The 17,757-nt window shown below is 39.7% G+C and overlaps 1 protein-coding gene across 1 annotated transcript in view; it reads right to left on the bottom strand.

The window, feature by feature from the left end:
* The window catches only part of ENPP1 (ectonucleotide pyrophosphatase/phosphodiesterase 1), a 141,341-nt gene that overhangs the window by 34,330 nt on the left and 89,254 nt on the right, over window positions 1-17,757 (bottom strand). The window contains exons 15-18 of the mRNA XM_073627290.1: window positions 9,674-9,801; window positions 6,411-6,483; window positions 2,744-2,831; window positions 2,483-2,655 (exon numbers count right to left, since the gene is read on the bottom strand). Of these exons, the coding sequence (XP_073483391.1) occupies window positions 2,483-2,655; window positions 2,744-2,831; window positions 6,411-6,483; window positions 9,674-9,801 (462 nt within the window). The remainder of the gene's footprint in view (window positions 1-2,482; window positions 2,656-2,743; window positions 2,832-6,410; window positions 6,484-9,673; window positions 9,802-17,757) is intronic.

Here is a 17,757-nt window from a genome sequence, read left to right as displayed (position 1 = left end):
GCAAAAGATTGAGAGCATGTTCTCTATTTTTTGGTCGGGAAAAGTTCAAATCCGAAAATGTGATCATCTGTACGTATTCGGCTGCCCAAAATTCCTACACATGCTCGGAAACAATTTGACGCATGCTCGGAAGGATTGAACTTCATTTTCTTGGCTCGTCATAGTGTTGTACATCCCCGCATTCTTGACGGTCGAAAGTTCCAAGAACTTTGTGTGACCGTGTGTATGCAAGGCAAGCTTGAGCGGAATTCTGTCGGAAAAACCATCCAAGTTTTTTCCGATGGAAAATCCGCTCTTGTGTATGCGGCATAAGAGCTAAAACACTTTGAAAAGGGCTGCAGTGTATAAAAGAAAATGGTAACATTTTAATGTTTTTATATTAAAAAAGTTTTAGTAAAACAAAAAAAAAATCTGATCTTTTACATATTTTCAAGGGCAACTCATAGCATGAAAATGCTTTTTAGAATGTAGCCTTGGGGGTCCTAGAGATCTGTAGACTTGTAACTTCTCTGTGACAGTTCTGGGTATGACGTCCCAAACTCTGAAGACAACAGAGTCACTATATTTGAATCCTTCCTCCATCCCTAAAGCCCTATACACACAGACTGAATTTCGGGGGGCATTCATTAGAACCAGCTAACATTTGGCTCGTGTGTACTGCAGCCGCTTCGGTTGGCTTCTGTCGAAGGCGCATGACCAAAAAAGGTCTGCCAATCAGCTCTTGGTCAGCACGCTCAGCCAATGGCTGAGAGCGCTGACCGGAGTGTTCTGGCGGGGGGGCCATCCCCCTGTCAGAACACATTAGAACAGGAGGGGAGATCTCTGTATTAACTTTGGATTGTAAGTACAGCGGCTCCTCTGGAGCCGTCAGATTTTTTTTTTTGTTTAACCTGCTGGGTTGAACGAAAATAAAAAAAAACTAGCAGTGTGTGCTGAGCTTTAATGAATCCCTCCTGAACTGGTAACAAACAGAACCACTTAAATAAATAAAAAAGAAGCTTTTTTGGCACCAGGTACTAAAATGTGTGGAAATAAATTATCTTATGTGTAGTTTATAAGTCTAGAAACCTTATGTGGTTTTCAGTATTTGGTTACAGATAAGCTCTAAAATCCTGTAGAAAGGTTACAAGCAAGCATCTCCCGCTTGTGATGAAACTACAATTTTGTGAACTTCTTGTTACAATACCTTGTGCAGCTGACTACTCAGGTGGGTGGACATGAGCATTCTCTTGTGGGCAGAGATTGGGTGCTACCCATGACCGGAAGTGATGTCATTATATATTTTTAAATAAAACAAACAGTGTTTAACTACTACACTATGGAGGCTATTCTTTTGTATGGTCTTGGAGATAATGTTTTAAAGGAGCTGGTCATGGAACTTGGATTCTATGGAGAAACAGCCTTGACACTGCAGTGATCATCTGTCCAGGATATACCCACGGAGGAGGAAAAGAGCACATAGGTGTTATACATCTGTTGATGCACGACTAGACCCATTTGGGGTCTATCTTTAAGGTGAGAGGCTATTACACACAGGGTGTGGATTGGAGAAGGATATCTACAAGTTATCATTTTATCTACAATTAGACTCTGTTTCTTTTCCCTCTCCCTTTTGTTTCACTTTTTTGCACATATTTTTATTTTTCAAAAGAGACTATTGCATAGTACCTTGAGATACTTTGGATTACATTTTATTATTGGATCACGTATCCTTGTATTTGTTGGCTTAACATTTCTTTGATGCCATTGTATTGCACTGTTTTGCACATTTGGGAAATGAAATATCAGTAGCACTTTATGATTAGCACTTTATATCTAAGGATTGTTTTAGAGTTATGTAGCGCTGCTTCACTATATTTTACATTTATTCATTGGTGCTGGCAACACTACAGAAGTTCAGCAGCTATATAATTACCTCTTGCATTAAGCACTTTATTACTCATATCGTTTACACTTCTAGTAGCGCATTAGTACTTCACTTTTATATCAAAGTGAATGTAAAAACAACTTGACACAGCTTGATGTAAAGAAAGTTAGGAATTCAGTAAGATCTCAGCACATGATGGGTAATTTAGAAATAGAAATGCCCAGAGTCTTCTTTGGTGTAAAGGGTCTGTTAATCAAAATTTGAATACAATGTAAACGATATTTACATAACTTGGAGCACTAGGTAATAAAGTGTTGTAAATTATAATTGCAAATTGACTCATATTTCCAACACCAATGAAATTGTTTAATGTTGTACTTATATTTTTAGCAGTGTTACCAAAAAAGCAAAATCAATTTACCATTTCGCCTATGTACATATTTCAGAACTTTGTGAATAACCTTTTCTGGATAACCATTCTTGTCACTGTATAAAGCTCTATTGACCTCAGCATCTTCCAAATGATGCTTAAAAGCTTGACCATAATCTAGCCCCTGGGGTCACTGTGGTAATACAGCTACCATACTTGGCAAAGTAGCATTTTCATGTACTTACAGGTAAATTGCAGGAGCATCCAAAAGTGTTCCCCAAGGCACTGTGATTTATTGAGCACTGAAAGGGTTCTGACAGTTCTTTTGGCAAAGAAGGTTCATATACTGGATTTTTTAGTAAATGGTTAAGACTGCCACGGCTTCCATTATTGGCTGCAGGCTCAATTCCTAACAAATCTAGGTGATAGAACAGAGATATTAGAAAAAGTACATGACTGAACACAAAATTGCAGACCAGAATATAAAAAAAAACAAAAAAACCTACCGCACATCAAATTATAGATTTCTATATTTTCGAAAGGCTGTACTTCTGTATTATACTTGAACTTGGGACCATAAGCAATAAAGAGAGCCTGGGATAAAAGCAGAATTATCACGATTATAATTATTATCATGCAATGTTTTCATGAAAATCATCACAGGTACAATAGATTAGCATACTTGGAACTGAATCCTTGTTTTCCTTAAAAAAGTCAAGTCATGCGTCAGCACCTTTTGTTTCTATCACAGCAGCCATTATCTAAAATTTTCAGTGGCACATTCATTGATGACCTTTGCTATGAATTACACCTATTGAAGAGATTAATCATTAAAAAGTTTATTACCTGTAAAACAATAGAGCCTCATGTTCTGCAGCCTTGGCAGGAGCGCCGGCTCTGACCTTTAGTGCTTGCTGAAAGAGCCCATCAATGTGACTGGTACTGCTCTTTAAAAGGATAGGCAGAGTTTATGTTGATCCACATTGTACCAACATTTTGTCACCCTGTCTAAGCCATCTCAGTTAACAGACAACGCAGAATTCGATTTGTATTCTGAGAAACCTTGGAGAAATTGATTGTCCACCATCTAGTGATAAATATAGTTGAATTTCATGCTATTCATTTATATATTGCCAAGTGCCCTGATCTAAAGTAACATTTATACTGCTGTTCTACAGCAAAGTTAGTTTTCAGCACTGTATCCTCACCTATTACATTGGGTCATTCATTTCACAAAAGTTATTATTAAGTAAAAAAAAAAAAAAAGGGGTTTAGAACAATATTTTTGGTGCTGGAGTAGACTCTGCTTTTATTACAGCTGCTCACTCACGTTTCTCCCTCCTCAACTCCTATTCCTAATGGAAATTACTTTTTCGATGGGCCAGAATGCAAAAGCCTCCTCTCCTCTAAAGCTGTAAATGTTGGGAAATGTTCCACACTTAGGCAGGCCATACATGGTTCGAATTTTGAAAGAATTTTCTTTCGAAAAACTTATCTAAGAATTTTTGTTCGTATTTTGCACCATTAGTGGGCTGCAGCAACAGCCAATTTTTGTGCAGCCAACGAATTTGAGAAATCGGACATGTTGGAGATTTTTTGAAAAACGAGCGATTTTCTAATCAATGATGGGAGAATCGTGTGAGAAATGTAAATTGAAAAAGAAATGCGCATGTGCAAGAAAAGAAAATTCCCAGAAAGAAGAGAAGATTCCCAGCCACGAAAATTCTTTTCTGTAGCAACATGAGGTAAAAATTGAAGGCTTGGTTGGCCGAATTTCAAAATCAATGGTGGCACCATCAGATCAAAAAACGCACACATTTTTTGATTTTCAAAAGAAAAATTCTTTCGAAACTCGACCATGTATGGCCAGCTTTAATAAGTTATCTGGACAAAGGACAAACGACTACATATAATAATCCATAATTAACACATGTGAATTGACAATTACGTAGCAAGATCTATGCACATCACACTTGCCATATAGAATATGTGCTTCCTGCCACAAATTGTGCCATTTTTTAATTTATTATACCGAGATACCAAAAAGGTTTATGGAAACTTTCAGTATTTTACTTGATTTAAATGTAAGGTTTTCTTGAAGTTGTTTGTTACATTTTAAACCAAATAAAGGTTACCTATTGAGCGAGAAATATTTATCTACCATATACTGTATTTTCATTCATATTATAGTTGGATGGATTTAAAAGTTAACAACTAACTGCGATATAGGTTACTGTAGGTGTTCGCTATGCTTAAAAGGTAGATCTAAACCATAACTATATGACATTTAATTTACTAAAGCACACTGTATACTATCCTATTGTATTTTTTTTCATAAAACACTGTTTTCATATTTTATTTTATTTTTGTATCTTAGTGCTACTGATCTCCTCCAACCACTTTCACTTACATCCTATCTACATGCAGTAGCTCCAGCATTAGCCGCATATCATTGCTCTGGACCAGCTTCCTGATATCAACAATGGACGATGCCTGCGCTATGTGGGTCAGCACAGCCACTTGTCTCCACCAGGGGCACAGACAAGGTGACAACACAGAGGAACAATTAAAAGAGAGTTGTTACCCCGTAACATGATGCACCTGAGCAAGGACCTTCATGACAGTATCAACAAATATTTTTTAATGAAAGCTGCAAATTTCAAAATATTGAAAACAAATTTTGAAATTGTTAAAATGAGACATCTGAGACAGGAGCAACTATTAGAGATGCAAAACAGACTTGCAGACAGAGATACACCAGTTAACCCCATGAGAGACTGAGTGCAGAGTCTGGAAACTGACAGGAGAGTGAGCAGACAGTACAGACAGAACAAGAACATTTTCTTTTGTTTCATAGTATCAATCCCATTCTGCACAGATTTATTCTGTGTTTAAGGCCCGGTTCACACTTGTGCTATGCCAGACATCGCATGTAATTCACAGCGCACTGCTGTTCACATTACATGCGATGTCTGTGCGGTGCGATTTCAGCCATACAGATAGCATGGCTGATATTGCACCGCATTCAGTCCAAACACGCACAGGACCCTTTTTTTCTGTTCGGACCAGAATCGGATCCCATGTGTGTTCACACATATGCGATCCGATTCATGTCCAAACTGTCAGCTCGCAGTGCGATACGCGAGCTGAACTGGGGGTGTCGTTAACATTGTATTGACACTCCCCAGCAGTTCGCATATGGCAGTGTGAACTGCCATGCGAGTCGGTGCGATGCGGGAATCTCAGGGTTCTCGCATCGCACCAGTGTGAACCGGGCCTTAAAGACACTGGAGAATCCTTAGAGAGGCTTTTCCTGACATTGAGGAATTTAAATCCCCTCCTCTATCATCTTATAGGAGGGTAGAACTATTAAGGACACAATTATTAAATCTGAATTTAGGCATGAGAAGGTAAAGGGAGTACCAATGTTTTTAGGTCCAAAAAAAAAAAAAAAGTTTTTTTCTCCTGCTTATCCTGTGTTCAGCGCTCCAGTATGATCAAGGACACCTCATTTACACATCCCCATACAGGAAAAACTATTGACATTAAAGGATTCTATTACATACATGTCAGAGTGCGTATGTGATTTATATCCTTAAATGTCCGTGTGGGTTATATTATGAGGGGGAGACCACTCAAAAAATTAAGAATAGGATATCTCAACACAAATCCCCACAGTCTGAGTCAGCGTTTTTCAACCAGGGTGCCGCAGAGAGTCCTCAGGGCTGCTGCGGCAAAGAGACCAAAAATTGCCCTAACTATAGCAGGCATCTGCTAAAACATTTTTCACAGCCAGAAGTTAAAGCAGAACTTCACCCAAAAGGGGAAGTTCCACTTTTCCTCCTCCTCCCATATTTGGAATTTTTTTTTCGGGGGGGGGGGAGTGGGTACATGATTTTGACAGGTACCCGCTCCCACTTCTAGGTCAGATCCGTGTGGCAATGGGCTATCCTACCCACAGAAACGCAGGGAAAGAAGTCTCCAACCTTTTTTTTAAATCGTGCCGCACTGAAAATGCACTGCACTTACCAATGTCTGGGGGTACCATTAAAAATGAATTAGCTCATCTGCTAAACAGCAGCTCATTTTTTAAAATATTTTTATGTTTCTTATTTGGGTACAGCATATTATTTTGTGTTTATTTGCTCTTTAAATATATGCTTCATAGATTACCTGCATATTCTTGAAAAGATTGTCAGAACCATGAAATCCCCCATTGCAGAATTTTGAGACCTCATTTTTTGACCTACAAATAAAAGAAATGCTAGTTAAAGCTTCTAAAGACATTGAAATAATGTATAAGCTTCCCCTGGGTTCATTAAGTAGAAGAAGCATTTCCAAAGCTTTCAGACAACAAAGACACTGTAATGTAAAATCAGTCTGCTCCACCGATCTTTTAACTGATTGGAGTCCATTCTCCGTTTACTCCATTTACTAGCTCCCCCTAAGCTCAAAGTGGTAGTCCCCCATCCTCCCTCCCCCCCAACACCAACACACACACACACAATATGCCCATATGCCCATGCTCATAGAGATCATGGGTTCCCCTCCCATGCTCCACCGATCTTTTAACTGATTGGAGTCCATTCTCCGTTTACTCCATTTACTAGCTCCCCCTAAGCTCAAAGTGGTAGTCCCCCATCCTCCCTCCCCCCCAACACCAACACACACACACACAATATGCCCATATGCCCATGCTCATAGAGATCATGGGTTCCCCTCCCGCTAAGTGATCTCCTGTTCATCACACTTTTAACATCACAGTAAGGTTTGGGGCAAAATTCTTTTATCTTTTGACTCCATGACCTAAAAATGAAACAGTCTATTTTTTTTTTTAAGATGCCTTCTGTGCAACGTTAGACTTGGGAAGAACGGAAAACTTTGTTTTGTTTCGTTTATATTTGTAATGTTACTAATTTTGTTTTGGAATTAATTTAGTGTGGTTTCAGAATTCATTCAATTTCATTTTGTTTTCATTAAATTTCGTTTAGTTTATTAATTTTCTAAGGAATTCCAAATATTTAGAAAGATTCGAATTCAGATCGGTCGAAAAATTATCAACTGATGCGAATTCTGTTTGAAGAATAGGTGGTTGTTAAGCAGTGGACCAGGAAGCCAGCCGCCACATCCTTAACAACTGATGAGTCCTCAGCTGTCAGCGGGCTTCTCCGCTGACAGCTGGAATGTAAACAAAACAGTGCCGGCAATAGAAAATTCAGAAAAAAAACAGCCTGGGCCCCCACCCCATGATTCAAAACTAGGTCCTTCAGATCTGGTATTGATTCTAAGGGGAACCCCTGCGCAAAAAAAAAAAACAGCATGGGGTCCTTCCCTCCTGAGCCATACCAGGCCACATGCCCGCAACATTAGGGGGTGCTTTTGGGCACCTTGTCCCTATGTTAATGGGGACAAGTGCTTCATCCCCTGGCCAGTGGTTGGGGGGGTCTATGGACTGGGGGCTTATCAGAATCTGGGAGCCCCCTTTAACAAGGGAGCCCGCAGATCCCGCCCCTCCATGTGAATGAGTATGGGGTACATAGTACCCCTACCCATTCACTAAAAATGTGTAAAAAGTGAATAAAGACAGTAAATGAGTTTTTGACAATTTTAGTTTATTAAAAAATAAAAAACTATGCCCCTGATGTAGATCCATCTCACACCGACTGCCGCACCCGAAAAACAAGAAAAAAGAAAGAAAACATCCGGCCTTTACGAAAGCTCCCTGCAGACTGCCTGCTCCTCCGTCTGACATTTCCTAAATAGCTAAGGGGTGAAAATTCGTTACTATTCGATCCAGAGATTCGGATACATTCGAATCTCCAAATAATCCAAAATTTGTCCGAATTTCTAATCGGATCAAAACGAATTGCAAATGTCTATGCAACGTCCTGTTATTGAACTAGTAAGTAGAACTTTCAGGTTAACCTTGGCCCAGAGAGAACTGACTGGCTTTTCTCCTAGATCTGACACTTGCAAATAGATCTGCTCTTCTGCAATCAGGACGACAAAAAAGAAAACTGGAGTTGGTCATACACTGATAAGAGGTGGGCTGATTTACTTATTGTGAATATTGTGACTATTCACTTCAATTGTTTCATTTATTATCATTATCTAATTCTGTAAAAAGCATCTGCACATGACTGGGTATTGAAGTGAATACTCACACAATTTTTGAATAAAGATTCTCAACTCATTTAGTAAATCAGCCTCTATATGCAACTATAGTTATTGCAGTATACATGTCATTATAAATTTAAGAAATAAGCAAAAACCCCTGGAAAATTAATTATATACAAAATAGCAACATGAGCTTTGTCTCTTGTGTTCTTTTCATATTGTGCCGTCAATCAGCAAGACTGAGTGGAGGGGGCCATAAAACATTTTAGAACAAGTCAAAACCAGCCTTTGAGTAGGCCGATTATTTTAATTCTGATAATTAAATGATGAAATAATTCTGATAATTCACTGTAGTGCCACATCAGAATAATTATAGGCCAATGCATTAGCTAAGCTCAAACTTAAATATAAGCTCATCAATAAGATATAGTTACAGTAATCCAACAGCAACCTAAAATGTAGAATAATTTTTGTCTTAACGTTCTGCCAAATGTAATTTTTGCTATGTCAGTATTCATTATGCAGCCTCTGTAAAAGGGAATGTGAATGAACAAGTCCTAGGCTGTTCCTGTTTCCTATAGTATAACAGAACTGAACAGAAACTCTCTCCACTTGCCTAATACTAGGCTTCATTCATCTAACTCATCGTTGTGCATGTAATTATCTTAAGTATGGATATTAGGTTTTATATGTTGCTGTAAAAACAATGTGGTTATGAGTAAGGTTTTTATCTTGTCCTTTGCTACTCCATGAGGGTATTGCCTAAGAAAAATAATGTGCATCAATACCGTAGCTTTGTAGTAGCCACATGGCTGTTTTAGCCATAGTATTTTGCACAGGTGTCTTCTTTAATCCAATTACTCTTTTATAACATTCTGTATTTATAGCCTAATGTAGGCCATACATTATGCAAATTTTCTTTCCTTCAAACATGGGTTGAAGGAAAATAAATTGCTCGATTGATGGGGTATCCCTCCTGCAGCACTCTTGTGTTCTGCCAGTTTGCAGAACAGGGAGCCTTTCTCAATGGCAAATTACAATGATCACTATAGCTATAGCTGCCGATAGGCTGGTTGTACTGAAATCGATTGATGGACCCCAGTACAACCAGCCTGCCCATAGACAGATTGAAAGTCTTCCAGTTCCCACTGAACCAGCCGAATTTCAATTAGTCTATGGCCAGCTAAACAGTTGCAGTTTTCCCCTCTTACATTAGTTATTATTACAACCTTGTTCTTAACAGCATAGTTTGTTTTAGAGGCTGTAGTGTATCTATTATCTCCAAATACGTATATGAAAATATATTCCAGTAAACTTACTTTGCAACTTGCCACTTAGGATCACAGTAAAAGTTAAGTGTTTCAATTCTGTCATTCTTGGCAAAGTGTAAACGCTTGGGCAAGTCCTGCTTCAGGAATGGTTTGAAATGTTGATTCTTGTTTCTGCACTGTAATATTATTAAATGGTGTTAATTTTTCTTAAAAAAACATTAAAATCAGGGTTTTTGGACTTGCCTGTAAAATCCTTTTCTTGGATTACATCACAGAACACGGAGGAGTTGATCTTTGGTTATGCTTCACCTCCAAGTGATTGGACACTGGCAGATAGCAAAACCTTGACTCAGGCCTGTGTAATCTTTCCCACTCCCAGCATTTCCTCAGTTTTATCATCAAGCAATACCAGATGGAGCGGGGGAGACCCATGTCCTGTAGTGTACTCCAAGAAAGGAATTTTACAGGCAAGTCAAAATATCAATTTTTGCTTAATCGCAAATCACAGGAAAGTTAATTCTTAGACCATTTTTCAAAAGAAATTCCATGAGGGACAGGCAATAGCAAACAATGGCTTACAAGCCCACCCAGAAATCCTCTTAACAAGAAGGAAAAGGGCAATACACAGAAAAGGCCCCTATAGGGCCACCCGTAGGATTTTCCAACCAAGGCCAGTGTTGGGCAAGGCCTCACTATTAGGGATGGGCAAAAAGCATAAGTTTGGGACGAACTGTGGTTGTTCGGACGTTCCGCAAACACCATACAATATGCGGTGTTTGGGGCTAATTCGAAAGCCGTGGAACACCGTTAAAGTCTATGGGACACTAACATGAAAAATCAAAAGTGTTAATTTTAAAGGCTTATATGCAAGTTATTATCATAAAAAGTGTTTGGGGACCCAGGTCCTGCCCCAGGGGACATGTATCAATGCAAAAAAAAGTTTTAAAAAATGTCAATTTCTTTAAATATTGTGCTTGGGGGGGTGTCTATAGTATGCCTGTAAAGTGGCGCAGTGTTCCCGTGTTTAGAACAGTACCACAGCAAAATGACATTTCTAAAGGAAAAAAGTAATTTAAAACTGATCGCGGCTGTAATGTATTGTCGGGTCTCGGCAATAAGGATAAAACTCATTGAAAAAAATGGCATGGGTTCCCCCCCAGACCATTACCAGGCCCTTTGGGTCTGGTATGAATATTAAGGGGAACCCCGAACCAAAAATGTAATAAAATTTGCGTGGGGGTCCACCCAAAATCTATACCAGGCCCTTCAGGTCTGGTATGGATTATAATGGAAACCCTACGCCAAAATTAAAAAAAAAAAATGGTCCCCCCCCAATCCCTCCTGAACCGTACCAGGCCACATGCCCTCAACACGGGGAGGGTGCTTTGGAGTAGCCCCCCAAAGCACCTTGTCCCCATGTTGATGGGGACAAGGGCCTCATCCCCACAACCCTTGCCTAGCGGTTGGGGGGGTATGCGGGCGGGTGGCTTATAGGAATCTGGAAGCCCTCTTTAACAAGGGGACCACCAGATCCCGCCCCCCATGTGAATTGGTAAGGGGTACATTGTACCCCAACCATTTCACAAAAGAAAGTGTCAAAAATAGTAAAAAAGACAGGAGACACTTAGGGACAAGTCCTTTATTAAAAGATAATGACATTGACCCGCAATGTCCATTCATCTTCTATCACGCCGCTGAGCCGAAAAAAGAAAAAAAAACGAAACAGCTCCACCTCTATGGGAGGCTCCCGCCGAGTGACGCTTCTTCTTGGTGACAGCTCTTATATAGCTGAAGGCGGGGCCACCCGGTGACATAAACGGGTGACCGCGCCCCCCTCTGATGCCTCATGACATCAGAGGAAGGCGGGGTCACCCGATAAGCCCGCATACCCCCACAACCACCGGGCAAGGGTTGTGGGGATGAGGCCCTTGTCCCCATCAACATGGAGACAAGGTGCTTTGGGGTGCTACTCCAAAGCACCCTCCCCATGTTGAGGGCATTTGGCTTGGTACGGTTCAGGAGGGGGGCGCTCTTATCCCCCCTTTTCTCCTGTGGCCTGCCAGGTTGCGTGCTTGGATAAGGGTCTGGTATGGATTTGGGGGGGCATTTTCTTTTTATTTTGGAGCAGGGTTCCCCTTAAAATCCATACCAGACCTGAAGGGCCTGGTGTGGATTTTGGGGAGACCCCCCACGCAATTTTTTTTTCATTTTTGGTTCGGGGTTCCCCTTAATATTCATAATAGACCCAAAGGGCCTGGTAATGGACGGGGGGGACCCATGCCATTTTTTTTCAATGAGTTTTATCCTTATTGCCCAACAATTCATTACAGCCGCAATCAGTTTTAAATGACTTTTTTCCTTTAGAAATGTAATTTTGCTGTGGTACTGTTCTAAACATGGGAAAACTGCGCCACTTTACAGGCATACTATAGACACCCCCCAGGCACAATATTTAAAGGAATATTTAATTTTTATTGTTTCACTTTAAGCATTATTAAAATCACTGCTCCCGAAAAAACTGAAATTTTTAAAACTTTTTTTTGCATTAATACATGTCCCCTGGAGCAGGACCCGGGTCCCCAAACACTTTTTATGACAATAACTTGCATATAAGTCTTTAAAATTAGCACTTTTGATTTTTCATGTTCGTGTCCCATAGACTTTAACGGTGTTTGTCCGAATTATTTACCTGTTCGGGTGTTCTCGTGTGAACCGAACCGGAGGGTGTTCGGCTCATCCTTACTCACTATCCTCCTGATAAAATCTGATAAATATGTGTGCAGAATGCCAGACAGACCTGGGAAACCAAGGCATGATATTGAAAAGCCCACAAAGAACTGCAACTACTGGTAAAGTAAGCCTTCACAGGAAAGGAGGGGGATCTTTCCCCCAGGTCCTATGCCTGAGTAATGTTCTGCTGAATCCATCTAGCAATTGTGGATCAAGAGACAGCCTACCTTCTAGGAACCCTTAGATAACACAAATAGAGCATCAGATTGATAGATAGAGGTCATGGCTGCAAGATAGATACGCACAACTCTAACTACAGGCAGTAGAGTGCGATATCCTTATGATAAAAGGAAGGTAACACTATGTCCTAATTTAAATGAAATGGCCAGACCACCCTGGGTAGAAGATCTCATAGCAGTCTTGTCTTTATGGAGCATGGTCCCTTACAGAAAAATATTGCAAATTCAGACACTCTCCTAATCAAAGTGATAGCCACAAGAAAGGCATACTTACAAGAAAGGAGAGGGGAAGAGAAATGTCCTGAATAGGTTCAAATGGTGACCTCTGAGGGTATAAGACAAAACTGAGATCACATGAATCCATGAAGGGGCAGGATCCAAGATGGTGCACACACATGCACAGAGTGCCATCCCAGCTGCACTTGCACAGCCCAGCGCCCAAGGTACCCATTAACTGATCACAAACAGCAGAGGCTCAGGGAGCCTAGTACATTGCAAAATTATGGAACCCTCTGGTGGCTCTAGCTGAGCATTCCCACAGCTCCCAAGCGTAGAATAGCCCAAGGGTGGGAACACAACACTGGATCTTAGGGGCAACTTATGTGGAACATAACAGAGCCATCAAATTGCTCAGTTCTCACCTTTCAATGGTCAGGCTTGCCCTGCAGGGTATTCAGGGACTAGGCTCACAGTACAAACCATCTCTATTCTTCTCCCTGGGGTTCGGGTACAGTCCATTACGGAAATAGAAATGTGCAGGAACCAAATCTGGATAACTGGAGCTGCTCCTCTGCACCAAGGCTCAGCATCTGGATGCAGTTGTTAAAAGATTTAGTGTGCCAAAGGAAAAAACTATCAGCTGAGAGAGACAGGTTCATCATCTATGGACACTAGCAAAAAACTGAGGCAATGCTGGGAAGAAGAGGGGGAATTATGCAGGGTCAAGCTTTGCTATTTGCTAGTGTCCAATCACTGGTGAAGCATAACCCAATGGTCTAAGAATGAACTCGCCTGTGTCCTGTGACATACTGTATAATGCAAAAATACATATTACACTGATCAAACAGTTTATGAATCTTTTACTGATTGGGGTAAACTATGGTGCGTGGCAATTCATATTATAAAACTTTTTCTTTTCCAATAACTATTCTTGAAAAATTCAAGCAAAAGTACAAAATTCCATTACTCATATAGAAAAAATAAACCATTATGCTATAGATATACATCAAGGTACAAGGAATCAGAAAAAGTAAAATAGAGATATATATATTCCAGCAAGCATGCATTGTATTTAACTAAGCTCTGTGAGAAACATCAAAATAAACAAAAAAGGAAACAAAAAAAAAATAGAAGTAGGTATATTCAAGTTTCCCCGCCCCTCTTTTGGGCTTAATGTTAAGAGAGAGAGGGAAATAGTGGGATAACATAAACATGTAGTGATCATATGTATACCCCTAGGCCAAGGGTCTTCAAACTATGGCCCTCCAGTTGTTCAAGAACTACAATTCCCATCATGCCTAGCCATGTCTGTGAATGTCAGAGTTTTACAATGCCTCATGGGATGTGTAGTTCCGCAACAGCTGGAGGGCCGTAGTTTGAGGATCCCTGCCCTAGGCCAAAAAATTGGTGGGGATAAGAAGAAATAATAAAGGGCCAGAGCAACAACCAAGCCCCTGCCTCACCCTCCACAACATTTTATACATGGCATAATGCTTCATATTGTATAGCTCACTGACAGATTGCTTTATGTATCTATAAAGCAAAGGAAAGGGCCAGATAGAAACAAAAAAGAGGCGAGGAAGGGTAGAGTAAAGTAAAGAGTGCACCTTAACCATTCAAAACATGGCTGACTAGTAGTAACTCATAAGACATCCAACAGATAATTAATCCAAGGTTCCCAAACGTCAAAGAAGGCCTGATGTCAAGTAAAACCGCTGAAAGGCGTTCATTAACCATTATCCATGACAACTTAGTTTTTACCAGGTCGAAAGGGACCTGGTTACTGCAATCCTAGCTTCTGTGAAAATAAATGCTATGAGCTTCCTCGTGTGTCCCAGCGCCCCCTCAACTGGGCGTTCATTCAGCGAGCAAACTATCCCCCAGAAGAAGACCGTGACTGAATATGACAAAACGCGTCAGAGTTTTTTGACATAGCAATCACTGTAATGTAATGTTATGTATCTATATGTTTGCATTGCTGTATTCTGGTATATGTAATTTGCCTCAGGACCAAAGCTCATTTTTTAATGTGTAACATGTGAATTAAATTGATTCTCTTAAAAAAACTTTTTTACATATTGATTGACTACAACATTTTGCTGCTAAAAAAACACCTTGGGGAAATATTCCTATTAAAATTTTAGTCGGGGTGTGCAGCCCCATCTCACTCACATATGTGTCTTTCCCATTATGTGAAAATAAATGCTATAAGCTTCCACGTGTGTCCCGGCGCCCCCTCAACTGGCCGTCCCAGTAATGCTTGCTGTGGTGATTTAATAAGGTTCACCTGGGTCAGTGAGTAAATAAAGTTATGAATGCAGATCCAAAACCATTGGACATGTACACCATGTGTGGAACACCGTGCCTTCCATACCACATCCCTGAAAACATAAGGGGAAAATCCCCGGGGCACACAAAGCTACTCTCACTGGTACCATGTACCACCTCAGAAAGACCAGTTTGCTTTGATCAATGAAGTGTACGATTTCTAAGCATGATGTGCCATTTGAAACCATTCATCAACTTCAAATGTTTCACCTATGTCTTGTTCTCATTTTTCCATATAAAACAACTTTTTAGAATGAGAAGTCAACATGTTATACATTTTTGAAATGTGACCTGTATGCTTATCGAAAGTCCTACATAAATATTCCATTGATGTGGAAGAAATTAAATCAGATCTGTGCTGTAATGTAGTCAAAAAATGTACAATCTGAAAACAATAGTAGATTTCCAAAATTGGGGAGCTGATGTTTTTCTAGTAGGGATTGTTTCGATAAGATACCCTTATAGTCACACAAGTCATTCTAAAGCCTCGTACACACGCTTGGATTTGCGGACGACAGAAGGTCTTATTTTTGTGGCATGCTAGTCTCATGTCAAAAGTGAAGAGGTTACTAACAATACGAGAATTTTCTTTGACAGAATACGTCAGAAGTGACTTAACGTGTTGAATAGTTTTATATGTATTCTTTCGTTTCTAAGCATGCGTCTTGCTCTTACAATTTGTTTTGTATGAAAACCATTATGATGAAACGAAAATCAGATGTTGAGTTCACATCAAACAAAAATTTTATAGTCTGCACATCCAGCTTTTGTCTGATGAAAAAGTGAAATCGGCTGTCGAAAGGACCATGCCAACGGTAAGATTTGTGGACAATCGGCTGTTGTAACACAATTGATGTCCGAAAATCAAAGCGTGTGTACGGGCCTTAAAACTCTTTAACATAATTTCCAGTATAAATACATGCTAAAGTATATTCCCCACCTTTCAGATTTTCCTTCTGAGCAACATTGTTACCTTGTTCCCATCACAGCTGGCAGTGCTCAGCAGATTAGTCCGGTAAATATATAATACTGATCATGACTATTTCATATTTATCTAATTTAAGCCAACACATGGAGCTTCAGACTCTTTTTCATATGTTTAGCAGGGTCATCTTAATTGCTTTGCTGAAAAAAAGCCCATTTACAAAGCCAAATTTTTCAAACTCAAATTCCACACACAGCCGAATAAGTTCATCCCCCCTCCTTGAAAGTAATGCTGTTCTTTAAGAAAATGAAAGCTGACCACCAACCACAATTGTTTTGGAAGACTATAGAGCAAGCTGCCTGTGTATTTTGCCAAATCTGCAAGTGTCCATACTGTCCACACAGACTGGGTCTACGAAGTACAGTATTTCATTGCATATATTGGCATTTAAAACAGAGCACATACTTAATCTGGCATAAACTTAGATTCTTCATGGGGGATCCCAGTGATAACATTTTTTTCGACTACTTTTTTTTACTACATTTCACCAATTTTTTATCTATTTTTCTATTCTTCATCTGTGTTTGAATTTCACTTTAACATCACAGCTTCCATATCAAACAATTTGAGCTTGGAAGAAAAAGCAGGTGTGCCGTGAAACTGGGCAAAGTGCAGCAAAATGAAAAAGAATATTTTTAGCAATTTTTAATAAACAGGCCCCTCCAGTTTGACTGTACACATCTAATTTTATATACAGCAGATACATTAATTCTGTTGATGGAATCGGTGTCCATATATAAAGAATAGAAATGTATGACCCCATGATTGTTGTTACACAGAACCCCGTAAGAGTGTCACTGTTTCCTGGGCAAAAAATACATTGCATCTTAAAAATCACAGGCTAAGATGGAATTTATAACTTTTAAAAGGTAGTATATAAAGTCTACACACCCCTGTTAAAATGTCAGGTTTCTGTGATGTAGAAAAAAAAAAAAAAGAGAGACAAAGATAAATCATTTTAGAACTTTTTCCACCTTTAATGTGACCTATAAACTGTACAACTCAATAGAAAAACAAACTGAAATCTTTTTTTTTTTTGGGGGGGGGTGAGTCAAAATAAAAAACAAAAAAAATGTGGTTGCATAAGTGTGCACACTCTTATAACTGGGGATGTAGCTGTGGTCAGAGTTAAGCAATCACATTCAAACACATGTTAAATAGGAGTCAGTACACACCTGCCATCATTTAAAGTGCCTCTGATTAACCCCAAATAAAGTTCAGCTGGTCTAGTAGATCTTTCCTGATATTTTCTTAGTCACATCCTACAGCAAAAGTCATGGTAAGCAGAGAGCTTACAAAGCATCAGAGGGATCTCATTGTTAAAAGGTATCAGTCAGGAGAAGGGTACAAAATAATTTCCAAGGCATTAGATATATAATGGAACACAGTGAAGACAGTCATCATCAAGTGGAGAAAATATGACACAACTGTGACATTACCAAGAAATAGATGTCCCTCCAAAATGTATGAAAAGACGAGAAGAAAGGGAGGCTACCAAACGTCCTACAGCAACATTAAAGGAGCTGCAGGAATATCTGGCAAATACTGGCTGTGTAGTACATGTGACACCAATCTCCCATATTCTTCATATGTCTGGGCTATGGGGTAGAGTGGCAAGATCGAAGCCCTTT

This window comes from Aquarana catesbeiana, linkage group LG04 (genome assembly GCF_042186555.1).
Source record: "Aquarana catesbeiana isolate 2022-GZ linkage group LG04, ASM4218655v1, whole genome shotgun sequence".
In the NCBI taxonomy this organism is placed as follows: Eukaryota; Metazoa; Chordata; class Amphibia; order Anura; family Ranidae; genus Aquarana; species Aquarana catesbeiana.
Note: the sequence above shows the minus strand (reverse complement) of the source record. Positions and strands in the feature narration are given on the sequence as shown.